The 26,381-nt window shown below is 37.4% G+C and overlaps 1 protein-coding gene across 1 annotated transcript in view; it reads left to right on the forward strand.

The window, feature by feature from the left end:
* Positions 1 to 26,381, forward strand: part of LOC138707855 (uncharacterized) — a 153,200-nt gene that overhangs the window by 98,940 nt on the left and 27,879 nt on the right. The window contains exons 13-17 of the mRNA XM_069837840.1: positions 3,427 to 3,542; positions 11,083 to 11,181; positions 13,635 to 13,845; positions 20,806 to 20,992; positions 21,866 to 22,049. Coding sequence (XP_069693941.1) covers positions 3,427 to 3,542; positions 11,083 to 11,181; positions 13,635 to 13,845; positions 20,806 to 20,992; positions 21,866 to 22,049 — 797 coding nt within the window. The remainder of the gene's footprint in view (positions 1 to 3,426; positions 3,543 to 11,082; positions 11,182 to 13,634; positions 13,846 to 20,805; positions 20,993 to 21,865; positions 22,050 to 26,381) is intronic.

The following is a 26,381-nucleotide window of genomic DNA, read 5'->3' on the forward strand; positions in this document are numbered from 1 at the left end:
AAACGTAACCATGTCAATCAGGTACTATCATTGTGTGGTAGATGAAAGAAACTCACTCTCCGATATTACCCGCTGTCCGATACTACCCGATTCTCCCCTACATAGACATATTGTAGTGTTGTAATCCTCTGGTAGCGGGACAGAGAAGGCCTGGCGGCTTTATCTCTACCAGGTTAAGTAAATAAATATTACATACTGCAAGAAATGTTTGTTACAATTTTAAGTAACGTGATTATAGCGTAATTGAATATGAATTGAAAATGGTGATTCGAAAATTTACGACATTGTAACACTGAACAATATGCTGTATTGTTTAGTAAGTATGTGGAGGGGTCACAATGATTATGCATTCAGAAATAATTCAAGGTATAAGGAAGAGTATTACTGGAATGAAATGTGCAATATCATTGGAAACTAAAGAACTTCCGAGAAGCATCACCACCCACCCTTCAAGTCTACTGCAAGTATCACTCCGACCCCCCAGTTCACAGAGTGACAAACCAGAGCTCTGGTGCTGAGCTAGCTGAGTGGGAAGGGAATGGTTAGAGTTAGGCCCACCCTACTTTGCTTTTTTTTTTAAGTAATTCACATAGATTTCTCTCAAGCCTTTAAGTTTCTCTCGGAATAAGTTTGCTGTTGAAGATATTACCGGTAGTCCATAAATAATAATTATTAAAATATTTATCTGATATAGACATAGGTTAAACGGTGTACACTGTTTCACTTCCACTTTACTTTAAGTCAACAATCGAGAAGAGAATCCCTACATTTGAATTTTTTCAAGTAGACGCATTAAATCATTTTGTAACAAGTGCAAATATGTAATATATATAGGGCTCGGAAGTTGAAGACCTAAAAGTTAGTACTGCAACGTAGTATCGGTATAGTTCAAGCTAAGCAAACATTCCCTCCATCTCAGGTAGAATCCTCGTTATCACTAGAAGTTGACGGCATTTCGGAAGGCGGTCGGCTGCTATATGCGCAGTAGCATTTCTGGTATGTGACGTCACAAGCTTTTACAGTAGAACCAATTGGAACCAGTCTGTAACAAGTGCTTTCCGAGTTCGTTTCTTCACGTGTGAGTGTTTCAATACATTGAATAATTAAAAGCCGGTCAAACAGAACGCGGACTGTCCGCGCGGACGGGAGGATCGCAGTCCGCCACGGACTGAGGAAGTCAAACAGAACGCGGACAGTGCAGGACGAACCAGTGTGGAAACCATTGTTGCCAAGTGTAGTACTCATCGTATTTTCTCAATTTGTTTCTAAATTTGTTTGAAATTGTACTTTTACTTTCGTTTTTTCTCCTGGTTTAATTAACATGTCCAGCAGCTCCTCAGATGAAGAAGAATTTGCTTCTTTTGTTCGCTTTGAGCCGTTCATCAAAGCGGAAAGAAAAAGGAAGTGGGTGCATGAAATAAATTAAAAAAGAGAGGAACTAGGCGAATTTCACAGACTGTGTAATGAACTTAATTCGTTTGAAAACCGTTTTTACGACTATTTTCGAATGTCTAAACAAAATTTTGAGGAATTGCATAGCCTTATAGAACCAAAAATATTGAAAGTGACAACAAACTGGATGAGACCGATTGAAACGAAGGAAAGACTAGCGACCTGCTTGAGGTAAATAAAAGATTTTCGTTTGTATTTTAAACTGTATTTATTACTAATCAACTGAAAAATAAGTATGAATATAGAAAAGAAAACACGGCTCAGAAAACAGTATTATTTCGTAGACAAAATTATTATTGAGAAGTACTGTTATTTCCCTCTTGCGGTTTATTTACGAGCTGCAGTACGTTTTCGTACAAATCTTTTGCAGAAGAAACAATAGTGGCAAAGAACCTAATGACATCGGAGGTATGGTAGCTACCTTCAAGTCAGTATAATTAATTTCATTGGAAGAATTATGTATATATAATTAGGATTATCTAGACCACGATGAGTTGATTGAAAAAAAAAGGAGACGATGGAGGTAGAGTCTGGATGCCGCGTAACATATAAATGAGCATATTCCCGCACAAATTCAATTAAATTTTCCGTTTCATCGGCCATTTTATACGAGATTTCCGCCGCGAACTCTGTGGAAAAACACAACTCCCTATCAGTCCGCCGCGAGCCAGACTAGACCGCGGCGTTGGGCCGGGCGCTGTTTGACTAGGAAGATGCATTCTAACGTAATACAGAGTTCGCGGCGGACGGTCCGCCAAGTCCGCGTTCTGTTTGACCGGGCCTTAAAACTAACAATTACTGTGTATGTGTAAGATAAATAAATGGAAAGAGAGACTATAAAAAGACAAGTACTGCGCAAGCAGACGCTGGAAATAGTGTTTACAGTGTATAATTATTTCAAAAACATTGACGAACAGAACGCTGTAGGCCGTCATGATGCTGGCTGCAACGTTACCAACGCGCAAGAAACTACAGCAGAAGCTTGTGATGTAGGATTGAGAACCATGCAAAGAATATTGTTTGAGAAGGAAAGAGTGTTTGTTTGGTGTCTTGTTTACATTAATCAACGGCTAAGTTTATTATTGTCGTTTGATATTTTAAATTCTCTCCTGCGCTATTTGTATTGCACATGCGCGTGAAGTACGATGTGACAATGTTGCACGCTGCCTTGCTCTCTCTATCTGTCTCTCTCAACACAAACGCTAGCAGACGACCGCTTTCCGAATTGCCGTCGACTCTAGGTACTTTGTTACGCCTGGTGAACATTGACTCCGAAATATATTCACAATTTTTCGACAATAAACGTAAAGAAAGAGAGATTAAAGTACCCTCCCCACAGGTAACAAAATCTCTGGCGCGGTTTACACAAGAAACAATTCTTTTCATTTGAAATACCATGTGTTGAGCAAAAACTCTTCGAATTATATATATATATACCGTCGCGAGTGGTGACTTTGTGCCATTCGCGAAAATCATATGGAAGTATTCTTTAAGACCGTGACAAGGTTTTAAAGTCTACTTCCTTACGATTAGTAGTCTTTAAAACCTTGTGACGGTTTTAAAGACTACTTCCTTACGTTTTTTATGAAATTTGTGAGTGGCACAAAGTCACCCTCCTGGCACAAAGTCACCCCGCGCGACGGTATATAAAATAGGAACTCATTTAGTCTATCAACTTTCTCATCAACAGTATGTGAAGTCCCAGTGAATTTTGATTGCGTTTTCAAGTAGTTCGGTTTCATCAATACTTTTCATATCACGACACCTTATGAATTTAGAAGTGGGCTTGGGAAACTTCAAAGAATTCATTAGATAAATAAAATCGCGGTATTACGATATTTCCGAAGCCGCACATTGTCCATGTGATAATACTTTGCATGCTTCTTAATAATTAATTGCAAAAGTGATCTCTGGTCCAATTATTACTACACAGCCACTGCTGATTTATTTCAAGGGAAATTGTTTTTTTTTCAGGTGAGGCAGAGTATGTGAATGATATTCCTAGCCGTCCTGGTGAACTTCATGCTGCATATGTTCTGTCAAATGTTGCTCAAGGATTTATCTCAGGCATCGACACTTCAGAAGCATTGGTAAGCAGATTATTGTGAATTAATAGTTCATACTAATTTAAAATTAAAAGTGGGATTTGCATGAAACTAAAGCAATGGTTCTCAATCAGGGTTCTGCGAAACCTTAGTGCTTCACAACCCTGTGCTAGGGACTAAGTGAAAATCGTAACTGTTAGCATTTACAAGATTTGATCGCAATGAAAGCAACAATCTTTCTTTGTTGCAAGGAGGTGAAACAAACATACAGAAGGCAAGATGTGTACAACTTATATTTTTATTTAGATTGCCTGGGATTATCATGGGATAGTTGTCAAGAGAAAAAGTGCCAAACAAGGGTAGGCCCTAGTCTATTTGAACTTTAATATAAGCTTATGATTACTTTTACAAATCATTATGAAACATTTTTATAGATTTTGCTGGAAAGTGAATATTGGATCATGTATAGGGTAAAGGTGCCTAATTCCGTGATACCCCTAATCCCGTGATAAAATTTCAATTGACTGCCATGAAGTTGTGGTCTCTGACTTTTAAGTTTTTTAAATACCGTAGAAGAGGGTAAAGTCGATCAAAGTTTTGCAATTTTTAATGATATTGAGGTTATGCAATGGAGCGACGTTCCTCAGAAAATAGCATTTTGTCGTCATATCCTTCACTTATGAAGGTACGTTACAAGAATTGAGTTACAATCAATAAAAAACTTTTTTTTTATTTGACTTGTGATCGAAGTTACCTGCTTAAATAAGGTAAAGTCGAACACCATTGAATTTTTAGTTTAAGATCGATTTTAAAATATTGCGGAGTAAAGTCGATCACTGTTTATGTTAAAAAAATTAAGTGTATTAGATGTATTTTATTTGTTATAAGGGGGTAAAAAACAATAATAATCTTCAATATATGCCTATAGCATTATATAGTGTAGGCCTATCTTTTGTTACTGTGATCATACTATTCGATACAATTAGGCCTATAGGTCTCCACTGTACAATCGTGACTATGATTGCCAACTTATAAAACATAAAAACACATTTAATACTTCATATACCAACAAACAAAGATTTAAGAATTCAAAATTTACATTGAAATACCACCCTTCAAATATAATCTAAAATGCAGTTCAACATTGCTTAGGTTTATATCAGATGTTATTTGAAATCTTCCCCTCCTCATGTCACTTTAGAAACTACGTTGTTCCCATAGTCAGGTACAGAGGGGTGTACAAAATATGTTCCTTTGGCAATACTTCTCTTACGCAAGAAATTCACCATAATTTCGTCGTCCTCTCTTCCCACTATCCCATCAAATAAGCTATACTATGACACTTTTCGGTTTACAAGTATTAGTTGGAGGTATTGCGGTGAACAATTTATTCTTCCTGCTGGTCCTATCTGTTTCGAGTAGGTCGATGGCATGATCGACTTAACCCTACAAAGGTACAAGTTTTCTTAAAATAATAAGTTCCAATACTAACATTTACGAACTGCAAAACTATTATTTCAGGATACAATCTCAACGAAAATTACTTACGTATAATTCCTGTCTCCTTTCACTGCTGACGATAATTTAGAGTTTGTAAGACATTGTTGGCATTCGCAAGCTTTTTGTTGTCCCTCTCGCTTACATTTACAATGTAAGGCAATGAAGTCAGGATAACAAAATTTTAACAAGTAACTGAGAAAATATATAATTTTCAATAAAAATCGCAAATGATCGATTTTACACCCACTGATTAACTTTATCCACTTCTACGGTACCTAACAGATGCCAGAACATGTCTTCTTTTCAATACTTTTAACTACCCGCCTTTTGAACAGAAGCAGTCGACTGCAGAAGCTTTTGTTCAGTGAAAGATGTTGACCAGTAAGTTTTTCTTTCGCTTGTGACCACTTCTAAGAAACATTTTATATTTGAAGTAAGAATAAATAAAGCATTATAAAAATGATATATTACTAAAGCGCGGACCTCGTTGCCTTTTCATTGCCTGCTGCCGCGATACAAGTTGTCTGCACAAGGGCTATACCGAGTGTCTGACGTCACGTCCACATCACTCGCGATGGGTCGGCGTCTCGACGCATTCTCAATACGTACAGCAGTCGGTGGGGCACGTGTAGACCGTGCAGAATTGTAAACAAGAATGTCAGTAATGTCAGATGTAAAGAAACAGAAGTTTTTACAATATGTGGAGGAATTTGGCCGTGATTATTTCACTATACAATTAGTAAATATATATTGCAAAGTATGCCATAGGCCTATACAGTTTAAAGGCCACAGAAAATTTCTCATCCAAAAGCACTGTAAGTCTAAACAACATAAAAAAGTATAACGCTGTTTGGCAGACATGATACACCATCGAGTTCAAATTCATATAAGCCTACTCAGAGAGAGTTTTGTAACGACCTCTGCAATATGATGGTATGTACACAAGTTACAAAATGCTACTTTCAAGTCATTTCTGCAGAAATATACTGGACGAAACGTTCCATGCGAGTCAACTCTACGCAAAAGATATTTATCGCCGTGCTATGATTATGCCATCAACAGCATTAGGAAATTTGTCGCAAATAATAAAATATGTATGGGTATCTGTTGTACATAAAAGATGTTTACAAAGATGTTCCCACAATAATAAAACAACTAGAATCGTCAACCCTCGAAATGTTCAGTGGCCTCCGACTCGTAGAACATTTGTACCAAAGTCTGTGTGAAGCAAAACCACATTCAAGTTTGGAACCGGTTAAGCCGAAATTTGGGACCGGGTTGAAAAAGAACTGTGGATTTTCAGCAATGTGTGAAATAAGAGATATTTTGTCGGTTAATGGCGAGCCCTCAGATGATACCTATACAGCTCATATTTTCGTTTCGCACCACTCATGTCTTGCGATGTGGAACGCATATTTTCTCAGTTCAAAATGTTTCTAAGTGGTAGGCGAAGAGGTTTTTCTTTCGATACTTTACGGAAATGTATTGTTCTTTATTGTAATGGAACTGTGGACGCACCAATAGGTGAATCATAAATGAAAATTGTTGTATTAATAATAGAATGTTATTAAATTTCTAAGGATGTGTTGCAAAGCATTTATTTACAACAACGCTGTCATGTAAAGAAGATGCAACTTTGTCCTTCACCGCACTGAACCTGTACAACGGAGGGAAAGTCCGTATCTTCCCCTCCCATCACACACATACACCACACTGTCCAAGCGCAGGTAACTTATGAACGCGGGCAATGAAGACCGTGCCTTATATATTGCTGTAGATTATAGTCAGCTGAATCAATGTGTATGATTATTTAAACATTATGAGACAATAACAATGCTACAGGAGCTTTCCCATTTTCGGATTTATTTTCATACTCCTTCCTGGCTCACTCGACCAGTGATGCCAATGCTAAATTGTGAAAATTAATGTCTATGAAAGAAAATAGTTCATGGAAAAAATAATAGAAATAAGTTATAGAAAACATCAATTATAATTATAATAAAATAATAGGGCATATATTTCACTTAATTACTGCTGTTGTTAGGAATATAAATAATGAGAAATAATTGTGTTATAATTCAAGTTATTCAAATTTAATTTTGTATTGAATTTAACTTTCAGTTTATTTTGTTTATATTATATTAATATGTATTCCTGTAATTACACAAGTATTTTCTATGAAATTTGTCACTAAGGCCCTTTTTCTATGTTTTAATTTCTTGCTTAATTCAAATTAAAACAATATACCATGACTTTAATCTGTTTTTCCAAATACACGTTTGTTTTCTGAGCTGTTAATGAGGATCATTTTAGTATCACGGAATTAGGATATCACTCACGGAATTAGGAAACCACTATCACGGAATTTGGATACCTGTCACGGATTTAGGAGCCACTGTATAACAATGAAGAATCATATATTATATGCCAAACTTGTGAAACTGTTGACACTGAATGTTGTAAAAACTGTAGCTAAAGGTCCAAATAATGTCATTTAAGTGTTATTTGAAAATTTTTATTACAATTTTGGCAAAATATAAACTTTATTAAATATATATATATTATTTTAATGTACCGAAGTACATATTAAATATGTCACGGAATTAGGAAACTTTACCCTATCTTACAGATATTCAATAATTTTGAATTTCCTGAACGCCAGCATGCATGATCTATAGGAAATTATTTTGACTTACGCAGACAAATTTATACCGGTAACCTCCAGAAAATAAATAAATAAATTTCTTGTTTTGGCGAAACATCTATGTTTTTAAAAGTAGTGTTAAAATTGTCCCCCTTTTATCTCAGCTCCATACTGAAACTAACTTACTAAATAACTAACTACCAATAACTAAATAACACCTAGTCGAGACAGTCCTTAGCTGAGAGCCGACTGCTGGCCTCACGTCCACATGTATCAACAAAGGTGAACGGTCATCCAACCAATACGCATGTGTCGTCTGGTTATGACAATGACTGCCCCGGCCATTATAGCTGGTTTACAAAACCAGACAGTAGTTCCCCAAATTCATCTCGATGCTGGGAGGGCACCGGTCCCATATACTTGCCGAAATTTCTTGAGAAAACTTCTTCCCGATGAAGATCTAAACCAGCATGCATTGCGTAACGTGAATCCAGACATGGTACTTTGTACCACGGCGCTACAGTATAGGATGACAATCAAATAGCAAAAAGTAAATATACTCGTATTATAACAAGGATTTCCGACCATTTGGAATCCATGTCACGAAACTTATCAAATACTTCTCTTGTTTATTGTCAGACATGCGCGATTGAATCAGGAACTATTTTGCTGAGTGTCCTAGTAGTTAAGAAAATTTGTTCTGCCTCCAACAAGAGCAACTGGCTGAACTACAATGTGATAACAGATTAAACATTAAAATTAAATTCAAAGAGCAATCATTGGATATATTTTCGTTTTCCAGTATCGCTGGCCGCTTCTGTGGCTCAAGCGCTAGCGTTCCATGCCGCCAGAGTTCGATCACTGGTCAGGTCGTAATGGAATTTGTGGTGGATACAGCAGATGTTGCAGAGGTTTTTCAACGGGATGCTCCCGTTTCCTTCTATCACACTACCTTCCCCTCATTTCATCTATTATCTGCAGTATTAAAATAGAGTGGAGGTGAAGTCTTGGGGCTAGAGTGAGTTTCCGATTCTGAATTGGAAGGCCTGCATCTCCGGGCACCTAGAGAATAACAGACTACTCGTGTGGTTGGGACCTGGCTCTATAGGGGCTGAATCAAGATGACCAATCTGTCACTGATCAGGAAGGGCTTGGGGTTCCAGGCCCCTGGGGTATATCAGGCTATTCGTCCGCGAAATTGTACTTGGCTCCATCAGTGGTAAGGCGGAATGGTCCAAGTTTCAGCGTCGGATTCACGAATTCCACATCCGAGCCACCTGTCGGATTGGACAATTATCGCATATATTATAGTGCGCACAATGGACTAAAGCGTGTCTAAGTCTATGGACCCATCCCGAGTCAGTCAAGCCAAAGCGCGGTATCGCTGAAACAGATTTTCCTTTAAATATTGTGACTTTTATACAAAACAAGAATGTAACTTTTATTGTTACGACAATAATCACTTTCTATAATTGAATGTAAACACTCCCGTCAACATGGGATTTCCACTCCACACAGTAACACAGTATTCGTTATTGCACTCCACAGACGACAATGACAATTTACTTGGATTATTGAGAACAACAATGTACTGCTAATTTTAACTAAGGTTCACAAAGAACTATTTACAAATCAGAACTGTTAGTTCTCAGTTCACAGTTAGTTTGCCTTGGCTAGTTCTTCTAGCTCAGTCGCTCGAGTTCACAGTGTCTCGAACCCTTGACCTTCAGCGACAGTCCACTGAACTTCGAACTCAGGCCCCCAACAGAGGTCCACTGCACTCAAACTCACGACTTCCGGCTCCCACAGTTACGGACACAACTCAAGTCGAACTCCGGTCTCGAAGCTGGCTTCACTGCTACACAAGACTGCCTTGCTGTCCAAAACTAGCAACGACTGCAACTAACTCAAGTTCACTCGCGTGTCGTATTTATAACTAAACCATAGTTTCCGTAAAGTACGATGCTGGAAATTTCTACAGATGCCCAGAAGATGGCGCCTCTCGATTTCTCTGGATTTCTCCCCTCAGTCGCAGGCGCATTACTTCCCCCTCTCTGCCGCGGTCGCCGTCTCTCCTCTCCTCTCTACGCCACAGCACATGCCCCAGGAAGCAGATGCGCGAGCAACTTCATTTGCCGCGCCGCGCCGAGACACCGCCACTTGCCCTCCTTCTGCCGGTCTCGAGATCGTATCCCGGCTGTCACAATATGTAAGGGAATGCATTTTAGGTCCAAGGACACAGTTGAGAGCACGGTAATGGAACAACCATGCACAGCTACGGTCCTGAACCATATGTCGGAATCTCTAAGTGTATAATCAAACAGGCTGTAAAGGACAACCTGATGAGGAGTTTACTGTGAGCGTGGAGATCTACGCCAGCCTTGAAACAAAACAAAATCATTATTGGGGAAACAAGACCTGACTTAATTAAACAACTCCTAGCATTAAAACGATAAGTTCAAGATGGAGGACGTTACTTCTAAATGAGCATTGCCATCTGAATAAGAATCTATACGTATTGAACTTCACAGTGGACTCAATCTGTAAGAAATTTGGGATGGACATTGAGTCATCACCTTCCAGTCTCTTGGACTGTTCCATATCAGGTGTTGCTATCTCGGGAAACACTTGTTTTCTCCTGAGGAGATCCAGGAAATCAAATCCAGCAGCATTACTCACTGTAGGCTCCTGGTATTATTTCTACCAGCAGTTTATAGGGAGCGAAAAGGGTAATTTGTTCCTAAGTGCTTCTATAGCTTTCTCCCCTCAGTTAGGAAGATGAAGAAGAAGAAGAAGAAGAAGAACTCAATTGTCTACCCTCGAATGAAGTTTTTATCCCTAAGTTGGACTTTATGAATCCCTTTCAATATTGGTTACAATTGTGAATAAAAATAATGGGTTGTGTTTCGGAGCTCCTCAACACACATTCTAGGTCTGCAACCTTTCGCTTGTTGCAGAAGCTGTTGATTTTAGGAGTCTTCACAATATATAACGAGAAACATATTTCAATTCTGACCATGGTCTACAGTTTCCGAGACCTTTAGAATCTTTTCTGTTCTGAAAAGAAAGTGAACATTCCATTATTAGTGTTCATATTTGATTTGACACATGTTTTCTTCGTTGTAATGAGTTGCAAACTCCTGTTTCCATAAGTAAATATTTTATTTTTATTTTGTTTCGATTTTAAATAAAAAAAAATAGACAAGATAATCACACAGATTTAAGTGGCATTAATTCACTAATTTAGATCTGTCAGCCAGTTCAGCTATGTTACTGATAAATAATAAATATATATACTATATATGATTATGTTAGAGATGTCACTTCAAAACTCGCTCAATCCTTAGACCAGTGGGTAAAAAAACCATCCCAATCTTTTCATAATAATGGACTAAACGCGTTTTGGGATCACACATTTCAATCATGTACTTCACGTTTCAGAATATTCCAGGAGTGCAAATGTTCATCAGTGCAAGTGATATCCCAGGAGAAAATACTTTTACACCAAAAGGCATGCGCTTACTTACAGAAGATGAAGAGGTAAGATAAAATGATAATAATAATGATAATAATAATAATAATAATAATAATCAACTGGATAATACGCACGGTACACTAACGTCGGCAATCGACATTGCTCGCTGACCACTAGTCACCGGGCCGTACCGAGTCGTGTCAAACAAAAGACAATCGAAATGGTGGTAGTAAAATTCGCGACTATATTCTTAAATAATTCACTCCATTAGTCAATTGCAAGGTTTGCGCAGTACAACGGCTATGTTTTGAATGCACCAAAAGAAAATGTAGCTGCAGTAATATCATAAAGTAGCTTATCACACCGAAATAAAGGGGGAGGGGGAAACGTGTGTTTTAGGAAATATCATTAAAATGAAGGAAAGTAAATTTCCAGTTAATGTTCGCCAAAGCGTTAAGTACGTAATTATGACCGCGTTACAATTTTATTTGTGGTCTAGAGAAAATACCTCGTCTTTTACGAAGAAAACTTTTAACGGCCATGAAATTATTCACCGCTTTCATCATATATTGCTTATGAATATTACGAAACAAAAACTATCATAAGAGCCATGACAGACAGGATCATCTTGGTCGTCTGCGTATGCGCGGACTCGGTTAATAAAAACCTAAACTAACTAAACGTAACCTCCGGTTACACGTAGCAAGAAGGGATCTTCTTGATTTGATCTGGAATGTACACATGAAAATAAATTCAAGTAAGGATCACGCTGCCACTGCAGAGGTCCGCGCATGCACCACAGCAAAACTGTTCCTGTAGCGAGCCTCTCATCTAAGACACGCAATCTACTCGCAATATTTACGCAAATACATCTTGTCGCTAACAGTGGTGCTATCTTTCAGTAATTTCAGAACGAAGGAGGTAGATAGAAAAAAAAATCTCCTTCTAACGACGCCGCAGATCAACGTCATGTCCTTATGTTGGTGACATTGTGTATTTAGTTAAATTTGGTTGTAACCGTAACTGCACGGTTCAAAGCTACCGTAGAAAATTCTCCAGTTTAGCGAATAATAATAATAATAATAATAATAATAATAATAATAATAATAATAATACCAGCAACAACAATTCCAACAATAATAACAATACCAGTAATAATAACAGTAATAATAATAATAATAATAATAATAATAATAATAATAATAGTAATAATGGTAATAGAAAATAAATTATTATTTATTCATTTATTTATATTTATGTGCCGGACAACAGCGATTGGTCAATCAAATCCAGCACAGTGATACAAAAAAAAGAGTAATAAATTGTACAATGTTATTTCAAGTTAACTATAAATAGTGAATAACGTGATTAGCATAATAAACAATAATAGAAAATCAAAGTTTGCAATGGTTCATTGATACATAGTAAAAACCATTACCAACTCTAATCAAGAACATAGTACAATATAGAAATTTGGCAAAGAGTATCAAGAAAGAACTCTACTTTCTAACAGAAGTTAAACTTAATAAAAAAAATACAGTAAACTTCAAATCCACCTGTTTTGTGGAAAATTACCAAGAAATATACAAAACAGAAACACGCACCACTTATGGCCATAAAAGGATAAAATGAGATTGTTTACACTCCAGGTGAAAAGACAGCGGAAATAGCTAACTCGCTTGAAACAAGGTTCAAACTTCACCAGAGACGTTGAACTTAGAGTTAATCGTTGTCTTCTATAACCACCTACTGCTGCAATAGAAGATATCATTCCGCAGTAAGTTACCTTACTCGTTAAAGGACTGCCCCCAAAAAATTTCCGGGCCTCGATAATGTGACCTCCCTACATCTCAAAAGCTGCAGTTGTATTACTCACATCAATATTTAACTTTTTCCTTTCAGCTGTAGTCTTTCGTACCAGTTGGAGAAATGCTAAAGTCATCACTTTGCCCGAACTTGGTAAAGATCCTACTTATTCGCAAAACCTGAGGCTAATTATTAGCCTTCTGTTAACTATAAGTAAACTATATGAATGGAATTCGTACTGGCCACTCTACTGCGCTTCAAATACGTGTTGCTGATGTGGACGTATCTGGAACCGTATTAATCTACAGTAAGGTCCGAAAGTCTTGTCACCCCCTTGTTTCTATGTTGATGTGCATCCATTTTGAACATGTCATAGCAGATGTGTGACCAGAACATCGGTATGGGCACCATCATTGTCGCGGCACAAAATGATGCGGCGCCATGTCCTGTGTAATTTTCCGCAGCAAAGGCGGTGTGATTTCCCTTTGGGAAACAATTAAGCAGCATGTCTCGAAACATCGATACCAGACAATTGAAGATTTGAAGCAAGCTGTTAGGAAGGCATTCAAGGAAATCACACATTTAATTAAGAATTCTTTGACTTTGACGTCATCAAATATCGTATTATATGTACATCTTCGAGTAAGGTATGAATTTTCCATCATAAAAAAGTTCATGTATTAATAAGAATGGATATTCTATGTTGCCTTAGATCTTCTGTTCGGGTAACGTAAAATATGCGGGTCAACCCATTGGTATTGTAGTGGCAGATTCATTGCCTCTGGCACAAGAAGCGGCTTCCAAAGTGGTAGTACAGTACACCGATGTGCAGCCACCACATCTCAACATGCGTGACGTAATCAGATCTGGAGATAGTAGCAGAATTCTACCTGCAACTTCACCTCCAACTCTCAAATCGAAAGGTAAGGCACAATTATTTTGTTTCATTGTTCCCCATTTCAAATGCTGTAAATTCCATTTCAACATTTATTGTAAAACTAATTAGGAGATCTCTGCTTTTATTCAAGTTAGCATTTCCCAGAGGTGTGTATGTTTACACTAAGGAGACAAATATTGAATGATTAATAAATATATGGGAAACAATTGATTGTGAAATGTATTTTTAAATAATTTAATAAATTCCCTGAATTCTGTTCTGAAAACAGTTCTGTAAGTGTTTTAATCTAGGCTTTACGTGTTCACAACACTTTTTTGCACATTTGTGTCCATTTTATGCTAGTAATTGTAATTTATACCATTTTACAAACATTCTTACATATAATTATACAATTGTTATATTAGAATATTCTTTCGTTCAACAAAGAGCAGTCTTGCAGTAGTAGACTACCCATGTAAAAATGAAGAGTCGTCATGTCATAGGATGGTTTATTGTTATGAAAAAATATGTTTGCACAATAATTGGTTTCGAACCCGTTCAAATACTGTACCGGTACTTTACACGCAGATCACTGGGGGAAAAGCTGGATAACAGAAAGTCCCGAATAACTAATGAGTTCTTCCTTATAGATAGATTGTACAAACTCTTTTGAGACGCCATCGACATGTACCACAAATTTAATGAAAGCAGCTTAGTCGCCATCCGAAGGGAATGGCATAATATGAAAGTTTTTGTATCACTTTTTTATTTTTATCACAGCCAACTTTCAAACACTATTCGTCACTTCACAGTGAATTACACAATCACTTATCGTTTAATATATTATAATCAGTAATAATTTAGTCATAATGTGGTAAAGAAGGACAAGAGTACGCAGTTAATATGTTTACATATAAAACTGTTTATTTTTCATCGAAAAAATAATAACGCACAAGCTACAGGTATAGTTGTCATAGTTAACAATGGCACTCAAGAAACATACTGTGAATAGCTGATATAAATGTTTCAGTAAACATCTAAATTTACGTACTCTCGGACACATAGTAGGCTAAGAGTTCTGCAGTTGGAGGGTAAAAGTATTCATCAGCAGTTGTCGCAAATATATGGCCCACGTCCGTCACATCCTGAACACTGATCATGCCACCACTACTTGCATATTTCACACTGTACCTAGTCATCGTCAAATGTTTCACCATATCCCTGACAGGCTGTTCTGTCGTCTTCGTTCACCTGCTATTCCTTGGAGATGGAAGGCTGATGTAGATTCCCAGATTTCCTTGGAAGCATTTTTCTTTTTCTCCTGACTTTCATTCTGCTTGGGGTCGCCAGATGAATAAATTGTATTTATGATGTTTTTTCTTGAATGGTGATCCAGAAATAAATATTTTCGATTCACTTGGTCTTTTCTTCTTCAACCCTTCACTGAATTTTGGAATGGGACATATTTCTACCAGTTGGTTTCTAGAACAACCATGGGGAAAAATGGCTCCGAAGGGCCACTGCACTCAAAGCCTCCTTGCGTCACTCCACCGACCATCCCCTCCACCGACCATCTCCTCCGCCTGGTGCTTCGTAAAGACACGCTTCATTCAGTGGCGGGTATGGCTTCGATCTCGGGACGTCAGTTTCAGTAAGAGTGGCAAAAATATTTTTTTGTTACTTACAAAGAGAAAAAAGTCTGCTGCTTAATATGCGGGTTTAAAATTGCGCATATAAAATGCTTCAATATTAAACGCCACTTTGATCGGAAGCATAAAGCGGACTTCGATGATCGTACAAGTATTTATTTACAATTTTAAAAGCTATTTTCGTAATATTTGTGAAAAGATACAAAACAAGATATGTTTATGGTATTTTCGGGGTTCAGTTACTTATTATTTTATTAAGTATCTGGAACTTAACTTGCTTATTTATAACTCTGAGTGCATATTAGGCCTACTGTTGAGTTGTTCTACTTCATATCTCGAGTTGTAGTAGTTAGTTTCAGAATTACTGTTGAGTTGTTCTACTTCATATCTCGAGTTGTTCTACTTTAGAGCCAAATATATCCGTTTTAGTTAATAACAAAACTCTCCAAGAGCCACAAAAAAAAAATGAAAATTAAAATGTATAGGGCTACAGTAGTAATTCGCTTCATTCATATCTCATATATTTTGTTTAATATGTTTTAAATTTAAAGGACAATGGAGTTCAGTTACTTTTAATGTTTTTACAAAGAAGCAATTGATTATGTTGATCATTATATTGTGTTTAATATGTTTTCAAGTTAAATGACAATGGAGCTTAGTTACTTTTTTGTTGGTTAAAAAACAATGTACTATATTGATCATTATATTTTTTAATATATTGTAGAGTTAAATGACAATGGAGCTTTGTTTTTTCTGTATTGTTTTTAAAAAAAGAAACAATTTATTGTGTCGATCAAAAGACAGTTCAAGAATTTTTCGTGCACATGTAAAGGAATGGTTATACAATTGAACAATATATAATTTGCCTAATGACAGTAGGTGGTTGTAATAATTATTGTATGACACATGTACTTCATATAAACAAGAGACTATAATTATTTTGAAACAAGAAATAACAGCGGAGAAATTACTGACGCGCAAGGAATATATGAAGGTATGTCGAATCCACCACTGCACTTGACTTAGCAAAACAGCTGCGTTCTCCTCGCCTGCCAATCAAACGAATGTGGGGTGAGTAGGAAACGTTCCCTCCCTACTTTGCTTATAGTCCCCATAGCTGTTCTAGAAGTTGTTGCTTGTGGTTTAATTTCAGAAACACCAGAAGTTCCTGGTTCAGTTAAATCATGTTGTTTTTCATTGTTCACACTAGCAGTTACAGCTTCATCAGGAGCAAAGTCATCTTCAGTGAAAATATCTGGGTTGTATGTAAATATGCCAGTACAAGCAAATGCTTTTACGACCTTTCCAATTATGGCAAATTAAGAATAGGCAGCATTTAACAACCCAGCTATGTTGAACTGCGGAACAGCATTTCCTGAGTAGTGAGCCAACCACTTCTCAACCTCGTTATGATATGCAGTTTTAAGAGGACCAAAAATCCTATGTCCAAAGTTTGGAGTTTGCGGCTGGTGTGTGGTGGTAGAAATAACAATGTTAAGAAGTTATCACGGAAAAATTTAACTACAGGGCGAGAACAATGAGGTGAGTTGTTATCTAAAATTAAAAGAACTGGGTCTTTTTTGTGGGCTTCGTGTGATCAAAAATGTGCTTCAACCAATCAAGGAAAAGATCAGATGTTATAATATATCCACTGTCAGAAATCAATGAAAGCGTTCCAGATGGAGCTCAGTATACATAGAGGGTTGGGTTCATTCTCTTGCGAGCAAATATCATTGGAGTTAGGACATCAAATTCAGTGGCACTAGCACAGCAAACAACGGTAATTAGCCGTCCACATTCTCGTGACGATATCTTACAAACTAATCTTTTCTCTTTCGGGCTCTACACCTTTGGAGTCTTGTTTGGAGCCGCTGAAATGCCAGGCTCGTCCATATTGAAGACTCTATGAGGAGGAAACTTGTTCTTCTCATAGCACTATTTGAGGTTTCCAAAAATGATTTACTTCCATCTTATTGAAGCCCGATGTCCTACGTAAACTACTCTTCTCAGGAGAACGCAAGGACAGATTTTGTTTTTGGCAAAAGTTCACAACCCAATCTTTTCCTGACAGTTTCTTCTCAGTACTGAACCTATTATTCACGCCTTTCATTTCTGCAAATTGCTATGCTACTTGCATAAGTCTTCTGTCTGATCAAGCTGTAGGATTTTGCCTTCAGATCTCTGCAATGTTTCGCCAAGTCCTTTTCTAGTGCTGTATTAAAAACGGGCTTAAATCTACCAAGTGATGTTGGCACTGTAACATGAAACTAAACAAACATGGTTTTTAGTATCATATTATATTATGTACCTAATAAATATGTAATTTATGCGATAGTGATAAATTGTTCATGTTGAATTGTTTAGCATTTTATGGAAGAGGGCAAATTTTAATATCACACAGTTTTTAATCTTTTCCTTAAAGTGCAGTCGTTGATTTTTAGTAGGTTATTTTACGACGCTTTATCAACATCTTAGGTTATTTAGCGTCTGAATGAGATGAAGGTGATAATGCCGATGAAATGAGTCCGTGGTCCAGCACCGAAAGTTACCCAGCATTCGCTCATATTGGGTTGAGGGAAAACCCCCGAAAAACTTCAACCAGGTAACTTGTCCCGACCGGGAATCAAATCCGGGCCACCTGGTTTCGCGGCCAGACGCGCTAGCCGTTACTCCAGAGGTGTGGTCGCATTCGTTGATACCCATCAAACGAGCAACCACTCTTTTACTTTTGTCCTCTTCAATTAGTATTTTTGCAAGCTGAAGATTCTCTTCTCTGAATTGTAATTTTCTCACTGATTAACTTTATAACTTCTTTACTGTGTTAACATGAGGAAAATACCTGGCTGACTAGTTTCGAAGTGACTAGTTTTATTGTCCGATGGATTAATGATGGAAATGCAGTACTGTCACATTTCGTGAGCTCGCGCCTATGGTGAGTCTGTCGCTTAAAGAAAATACGTACTGTCTTTTCCCCCAGCAAACAGAATGTGAGAGTAGCATAATGTCCTCACGTCATGGCATGGCTGTTCACGCTAACATGAATGTGATGTTGAATGACATAACTATGTTCCTCACGCCAAGCACATTTGTGGATAGAACATGTGGAGAGGATGGATCCTGCTACAGTAAATGGCGGGTAGGTCAGTTGATAGAACAACTGGTTATGGACTGAAAAATCCCAGGTAGAGAGCTGCAAAACACGCTTGGAACCTATTTATATTCGACCAGTTGGAGAACAACCGGCGAGGTTTAACATCCTACCGAATATGGGTCACTTTTACGAAACTCATCACATTTCTTTCCCTTGCATATATTTCTGTAATGGTTTGTAACCTGAAAAATGACTCCTTTGCAAGAAATATAGGACTATTACACATAGTTATCCACCATAAACATAGGTCGAGATTATATTTTCTTACCGCCATGCATAGCTAGGAATACCCGTGGATGTCCAGAACTACAAAATATAAATTTGAATTAATATTACCTTTAAATTATATTATAAATCCCATTACAAAGAAACACACTGTATTGAAAAGTACGTTAAAGGAAGTAAACATCCCATAATAATGCAGTCGTTTCATAAAAGTGCACAGTGTCACTATAGAAGTGGTGTAGTTTTTGTCCACGAGTTTTAGGCTTTGCCATGGAACGAATGATTTTTCGCTTTAAATTTGCCTCTTTGAAGAAGACGTTCAATGTGGTTCTCCCAGAACATTCGGAAGATAAAGACGGTGAATTGCCAGGGCCAGGGCTTTCTCAGACATACAGTAATCAGAATTTGACTGTCAAGTTCAAAAGCAGCAGAGAATAGCGAGGGTTCAAGTATATATCCGACTTTCAAGCGGTTGCTCCTAATGATTTGCAGACTAGACAAAACACCACGCGCACTTCACTATATAAGAACTCTGATTTTCTGACTATACAAATGGAGTAACTATTGAAGGAAATTTACTTTTCCCAATTAGAAAAGCGTTAGCTTCAAATAGGCCTATAATTGATTGGACACTTTGATACGTTTATCTTCATAACTAATTCAACTTATGGACACCGGTAACAAGAAAGGAAATAAGCATAATGCATAAATGAAATCTGACATGTAAACAAATGCAAGAATAAAATAAATTACAATTACTTACAAAATAGAAGAGCAAATAAGTAGGCCTACACACTTCCTATTGTAACGCTCATACTTTGAACTCAAAATGTATAGGTTTCCTGTAAAAGAGTGATTGTTAATATAGCCTATGCCTTATTATTATTATTATTATTATTATTATTATTATTATTATTATTATTATTATTATTACTTCATTAATAAATCATTTTTATGGAGATAAAATATTATTAACAAAAATAAAAAGACTTTCAAGCTTCATGTAGCTTCATGATACATGCTGTTCTTTCTGGCGATACCTGGCATACAACAGGAAACCTACAATTGTAACGAAAATAGAAGAAGAAGGGTTCAACGAATGGGAGAACGACTGGAAAAACATTCTTAAAGGAGCTATATGTAAGAAGTTCTTCCCATCTGTACGTCAGAGGATGAAACAAAATATCATGCTGACAGCAGAAGTAACCGCCATTATCTCAGGCCATGGAAAAACCAAGGCATACCTACACCGTTTCGGGATCAAAGACGACTCAACGTGTTCATACCTTCAAGATGCACAAACGGTAGATCACCTAATATGCTCGTGTGTCAAATTGAATAAATAAAGAGATATACTGAAGAAGGGAATATAGGGAATATATAGAAATCAAGATAGATGGCCAGTGTCACATGAGAAACTATTGTTAAAACACTATAAGGAATTCAGAAACTTTGTTCAATCAATAGATTTCACATCACTGTAAATATTGTAAATAGTGAAAATTCTACTCTACTTAAAATTAGGCCTAGTATTAGTATTCAAGTTAGATATGTTAAAATAATTATAAGCAATTCACGACCTTTATTAAGTGAATAGACTTCACGGCAATGTATTATATTGTAAATAGTGAAAATACTACTCCAGTTAAAATTAGTATTAGTATTAATAATTGTAAGTAATTCATAAACTCTATTCAGTCAGCTGACTTTACATCCTTGTAAATATTGTAAATAGTCATAGCACTACTATTGTTACAAATAGTTTACTATTAGTTTTTGTTTTAAATTCAGACAGAATGTAAAAACAGTGTAGCAAACAAATGTGTGTAGTATTGCATTACTGCAATGGAGCATACTGAATAAAAAGGGGACACATTTTTAGAAAAAAAAATATAATAATAATAATAATAATAATAATGTCATTAAAATTATCTTTGTGAACAGCCTGTAATAGTGTCTCACTTTTCTTGGTATATTTCAGAATTCAAATCAGAACATCGTGTAATAAAAGGTAGTTTTGACTTGGGATCACAGTATGCGTTTGCAATGGAAAATCAGATCGCACTGTGTATTCCAATAGAAGATGGCATGGATGTGTATGTATCTACTCAATGGATAGATCTCATACAAGTTGCAATAGCAAAGGCTCTGAATGTTCGGGAAAACAGGTATGGCTTACATGTAGATATGTCTTGCTTTACACAATGTCACCTACTTTTCTTTTGTACGTAGTGTAACTATCAAATTCAACCCATGTAACAGTGTCCAAATTAATTGATGCAAACACAAAATTATTACATTTTACTACTTTCTACACATAAATATACATTTTACATACAATCTTAGAAGACACCCAAAAATTCTTTGAATTGTGAACTTTGTCACGTTCTGCTATTGGATTTACAAATTTTTGGCACTACTTTTTTCAAATGAATGCTATCATATATAATAATATTATCTATCAGCTGTCCCATATGTTATTTTCGAGTCTTTGTTTCTGACCACAGATTCTCTATGGGGTTGAGATCTGGCGTGATTTGTAACCAAATGAGTGCCTTGGTATTTTCATTGAGAAGGTTGTTCCTTTTCCATAAGTCTCGCAGGATTCCAGGTTCTGCTTCAAGATATCATCTGCATTTTTAAATTCAACTCCGAATGGGATATGAAACATGTTAGAAGTACCGTGAAATATCCAAGTATCTGGTGACTCACTATTCAAACCATTCATTTTTAATCTAACACTATATGTATGACACGTAAAAAAAACATTCCTCTGAAAAAAATATTTTTAGGTCTACAGATTAATTTTCACACTGCTGTAGGCTAATGCTGTATACTTCACAGTTAACTACAAGAATATTTATAAAATGATTTAAATCTATTTAATTTGAATATCATAACGTAAGAAAGTATATATCTTCTTGAAGTTATAATTTATTTACTCTATATTTAAAAGTTGACTGCTTCATAAAGATTAAAATAGCACGAAACTTTAAGACTGAAGAGGAAAATGTAGACTGTTTGTGATTATCTCATTCCAGTGTCAATGTTAAAGTTCGAAGGGTGGGTGGAGCATATGGAGCAAAGGTGAGCCGTGCTTCTGCTGTTGCTACGGCATGTGCTGTGGCAGCACATATACTAAACAGACCTGTACGATTTGTCTTGGACTTGGTCTCAAATATGAAGGCCTTGGGCAAGAGATGTGATTTTTCCATGGACTATGAAGTAAGCAGCCAGCTCAGTGTATATACACACAACAATTTGCATAACAGTTTTGAAGGAAAAAGTTAATTAAATTCAATTAATGTTCATTGTGAATAAAGTCAAAGTTCCAACTCTCATGACACAGAAATTCTCACAAGAGAATACTGAATGGCAATTTATAGGGATGCAAATCTGGCTCTCTTTAAAGTTGACTTGAATAATTTCAAGGGAAAAATTGTTCCAGGGTCAGGTATCGAACGCGAGACCTTTGGCTGAGAGCGCCAACGCTCTACCGACTGAGTTACCCAGGAACTGTATCAGACACCAGCTCAATTATTCCCTTTATACCCACGTATCTCACATGGGTTGATAGAACGTTAGAGCCCAGTACTGAATGCATACTTTCTGTGTGACTTAAATTTGTGGTTTTCAGTTAACGAACATTCTAGTATAGTTCCTGGGTAGTTCAGCCAATAGAGCGTTAGCGTGCTCAGCCAAAGGTCCCGGGTTTGATACCCAGCCTTGAAACAATTATTTCATTGAAAATATTCAAATCTATATGGAGTTTCTAAGAAATATTTGTGTTAATTTTAATAATATTTACATTATTTGGATACTGAAACTTTCATAAGTTATTAAAAATAAATAGTGGAATTGTGCGCTGAGAGAAATTTAACGTAGTTGTGGACGGGAACTGATAATTATTTTCACAGAGATTTTTTCCCCAAATTAGAAATTATTCCAAATCTGAAAAATATGGTTTGATTTGTGTCTTTCATTTGTTAATAAACAACAATGAAAGACTGAAAAAAGAGGGGGAGCATTGGAACGTAGTGTTCAAAGCATCGTAATGTTCTCTGTTCTCTGTGGGTAATAGAAATTCAGATGACTAGGAACGAAATCATTAACAGAAATTTACACTACCATTCAGTGAGAAAATGCTTCAACAACGATCTACCATTATCCCGAAATGAGATCTGCCAAGTTTTCTCAGACATACTTCCACACGTATTCTGACAAATACATATCCAAATTTTCGTGGCGAATTGTTTTCAAGATCCTCTTCCGTGAAAACCACCGCGAATTCCCTATCAAAGGGATGCTGAACAGAGATAAAGAGGGGTAAAAGCACGGGGAAAGCAATGGTTTCCCTTGCATAGTCCACGGGCATTGATGATGTCTCCGTGATCCGTTCTAACCATGTAGCGGATTACAACAGAATAACGCTCATGAATAAAATAACGAAAGTATTTCCGGCCACAATAATTATAACATAACACTAAACTTAACGAACAAATTCGGATTAAATGCATACCATATGAATTTAGGTTATTTTACGACGCTTTATCAACAGCTTAGGTTATTTAGCGTATACCATATGAAGGGTCCAGGGGATAAACACGTTTAGTTACATTTTGCAAAGCCTTCAGGAGAGCGTTTACCGACTGCAGAACTGACAGTTCCTGCCTTTATAAGCATTTCCTTGATACATAATTACATTCTTATAATGTGGAACCAACCTAGGTTTTCCGCTGTATGATTAAGGGATCTTAGAGATCTCAACTTTAACTGCCAGATTAAATTAAAATATGAATTAATTTGAATGAATTTAGCCTATAACACCCCTTGAGGGCTAAGGCCTCCCACCGGTAGGTGGGGTAGCTTTACGAGCACTCACTTAGCGGGTGCCGGCACTCACTAGGCTAGCTATTCCTAGAGAGTGTTTGTTGCGCTGGGGTATTTCACAGGTTTGCTGCTATTCCGACTACAGTGTATTCACTGAACATTTTGTGTGTGATTGGTACGTTTTCTTTTCACTTCACTTTTGCACTTGCACCTATATTGCACTATATTGCACTTTCACTGATCACTGTTGGTTCTGTTGTTGCGTCTGTATTTGCAGCTCGCTTCGGTTCTGGCGCTTCCTCTGTATTTCTGCGTTTACATTTATGTTGTGCTTCTCCTATCGCTGTCGTCCCGGTGCCTGTTGTTTCCACTCTCCTCTGTTCTTTGCTAGTCTCGTCCATTGGTGACCAGCTCGTTTGACGAATGAGTCCGCCCATCTGGTCTTCTGCCTCCCGACGCGCCTTTTGCCGGTCCTGGGGTCCCACATGGTTGCTCTGTATGTCCATTTGGTACTCTGCATCCTCGCCACGTGGCCTCCCCATTGCCATTTGAGCCCTTCTGCTATGTCGATCGCGTCCTTCAAACCTGTGGTTCTACGTATGTCTTCGTTCCGGATCTTGTCCCTTAGAGATACTCGCAATATCAATCTCTCCATTTTTCTCTGGCATACTTGGATCATGTGCTTTGTCTTCCCGTTTAATGACCAGGTTTGGCTGCCGTATGTCAGTACCGGTAACACACATTTTTCTAGCACTTCCGCTTTTGTAATCGTTTTCAGGGTTGCGTCTTTCAGAATGAAGTTGAGGCTCCAGAATTTCTTCCAGGCTTGTCTAATTCTTCTTTTCACCTCTTTCTCTATGTTGTAGTGGAATGCTAGGTTTTGTCCCAGGTAAATATATTCCGGTACATATTCTATTGGTGTCCCGTTGATGTTTATTGGTAATTCTGTGACGTTGGTCATTGTGTCTTTTTGGGGTTCATTTGCAGGCCCGCTTCCGCGCTCGTTTTTTCCAGGTCTATTAACATTTGTTCTAACTTCTCCGCCGACCTTGCCACCAGCACGATGTCGTCCTCGAAGCGTAGGTGGGTGAGGTTTACTCCGTTAATATTTATTCCATTAAAATATAAAAATTGCTCAATTTGGACTAAACGTGTTTTTCCCCTGGACACTTCATATGTAATGGTACGTAAATGAATACAATATGTTTGTATGCACAAAAAACATACATTTGGAATTATTTAAATTCACAAATTGTCATTTAAATTAGATTGATTAAATTAAACCAATAATACTAATACATGCATAGACTAAACAAAACATATAGATATAGCAGATTAGGGAAAATCCAGTCATTAATAAAATTACTTAAGTACTGCTTTTCAAAATATATTTCTATACAAAAATCAGATTAAATCCCTTATCTTTGTATTGATATTTAGGCCTGCATAACACGATTGTACGCAAAAATTAATTTATCCATTACATTTTGAAAATTATAAAATTATACAACTTCCAATTTTAACGTAAGTTAACTAATAATAACTAAAACAAAACTAATTTCTCATGCGAATATAAAGGAAAGTCGTTGCTGTAATTAGCTTTAATTGCAACGTGCACCAAATCTGAATTTCTTTTTGTTCCACCAGTTTCGTAATACAAAATTGAAGTGGAATAATTGTGCGAATTAGAACTACGTATTATTTTGGTAGGATAGAAAAGAAAATGTAAATGATATTTTGTGACTCAGTGTATAAGATAAGGAGGACGAAAATCTCTCCAAGGTAGCAACAGTGCACAAACAAACGCACCACTCTCTACTCCGCCACCAATAGCAATGATCTAACCAGCTGACAGGGATGTAATGAAACTGCACATTCAGACATAACCATGTCAACCACGTCTCCAGTACCAATGACCTAACCAGCTAACTGGGATGTAAACAAACTGCAGTCACACTCATCCATCTCAACTCCGTCTCCATTAGCAATGGCCTAACCAGCTGACTGGGATGTAAAAAACTGCACAGTCAAACTCACCTGTCTCAACCCCGTCTCCCTTAGAAATAACCTAGCCAGCTGGCTGGGATGTAAACACACTGCAGTCAGACTCACCTGTCTCAACCCCGTCTCCCTTAGAAATGACCTAGCCAGCTGGCTGGGATGTAAACACACTGCAGTCAGACTCACCCGTCTCAACCTAGTCTCCATTAGAAATGACCTACCCAGCTGGCTGGGATGTAAACACACTGCAGTCAGACTCACCCGTCTCAACCTCGTCTCCATTAGCAATGACCTAGCCAGCTGGCTGGGATGTAAACACACTGCAGTCAGACTCACCCGTCTCAACCTCGTCTCCATTAGCAATGACCTAGCCAGCTGGCTGGGATGTAAACACACTGCAGTCAGACTCACCCGTCTCAACCCCGTCTCCATTAGAAATGACCTAGCCAGCTGGCTGGGATGTAAACACACTGCAGTCAGACTCACCCGTCTCAACCTCGTCTCCATTAGAAATGACCTAGCCAGCTGGCTGGGATGTAAACACACTGCAGTCAGACTCACCCGTCTCAACCTCGTCTCCATTAGAAATGACCTAGCCAGCTGGCTGGGATGTAAACACACTGCAGTCAGACTCACCCGTTTCAACCTCGTCTCCATTAGCAATGACCTAGCCAGCTGGCTGGGATGTAAACACACTGCAGTCAGACTCACCCGTCTCAACCTCGT

This window comes from Periplaneta americana, chromosome 10 (assembly GCF_040183065.1).
Source record: "Periplaneta americana isolate PAMFEO1 chromosome 10, P.americana_PAMFEO1_priV1, whole genome shotgun sequence".
Taxonomy (NCBI): Eukaryota; Metazoa; Arthropoda; class Insecta; order Blattodea; family Blattidae; genus Periplaneta; species Periplaneta americana.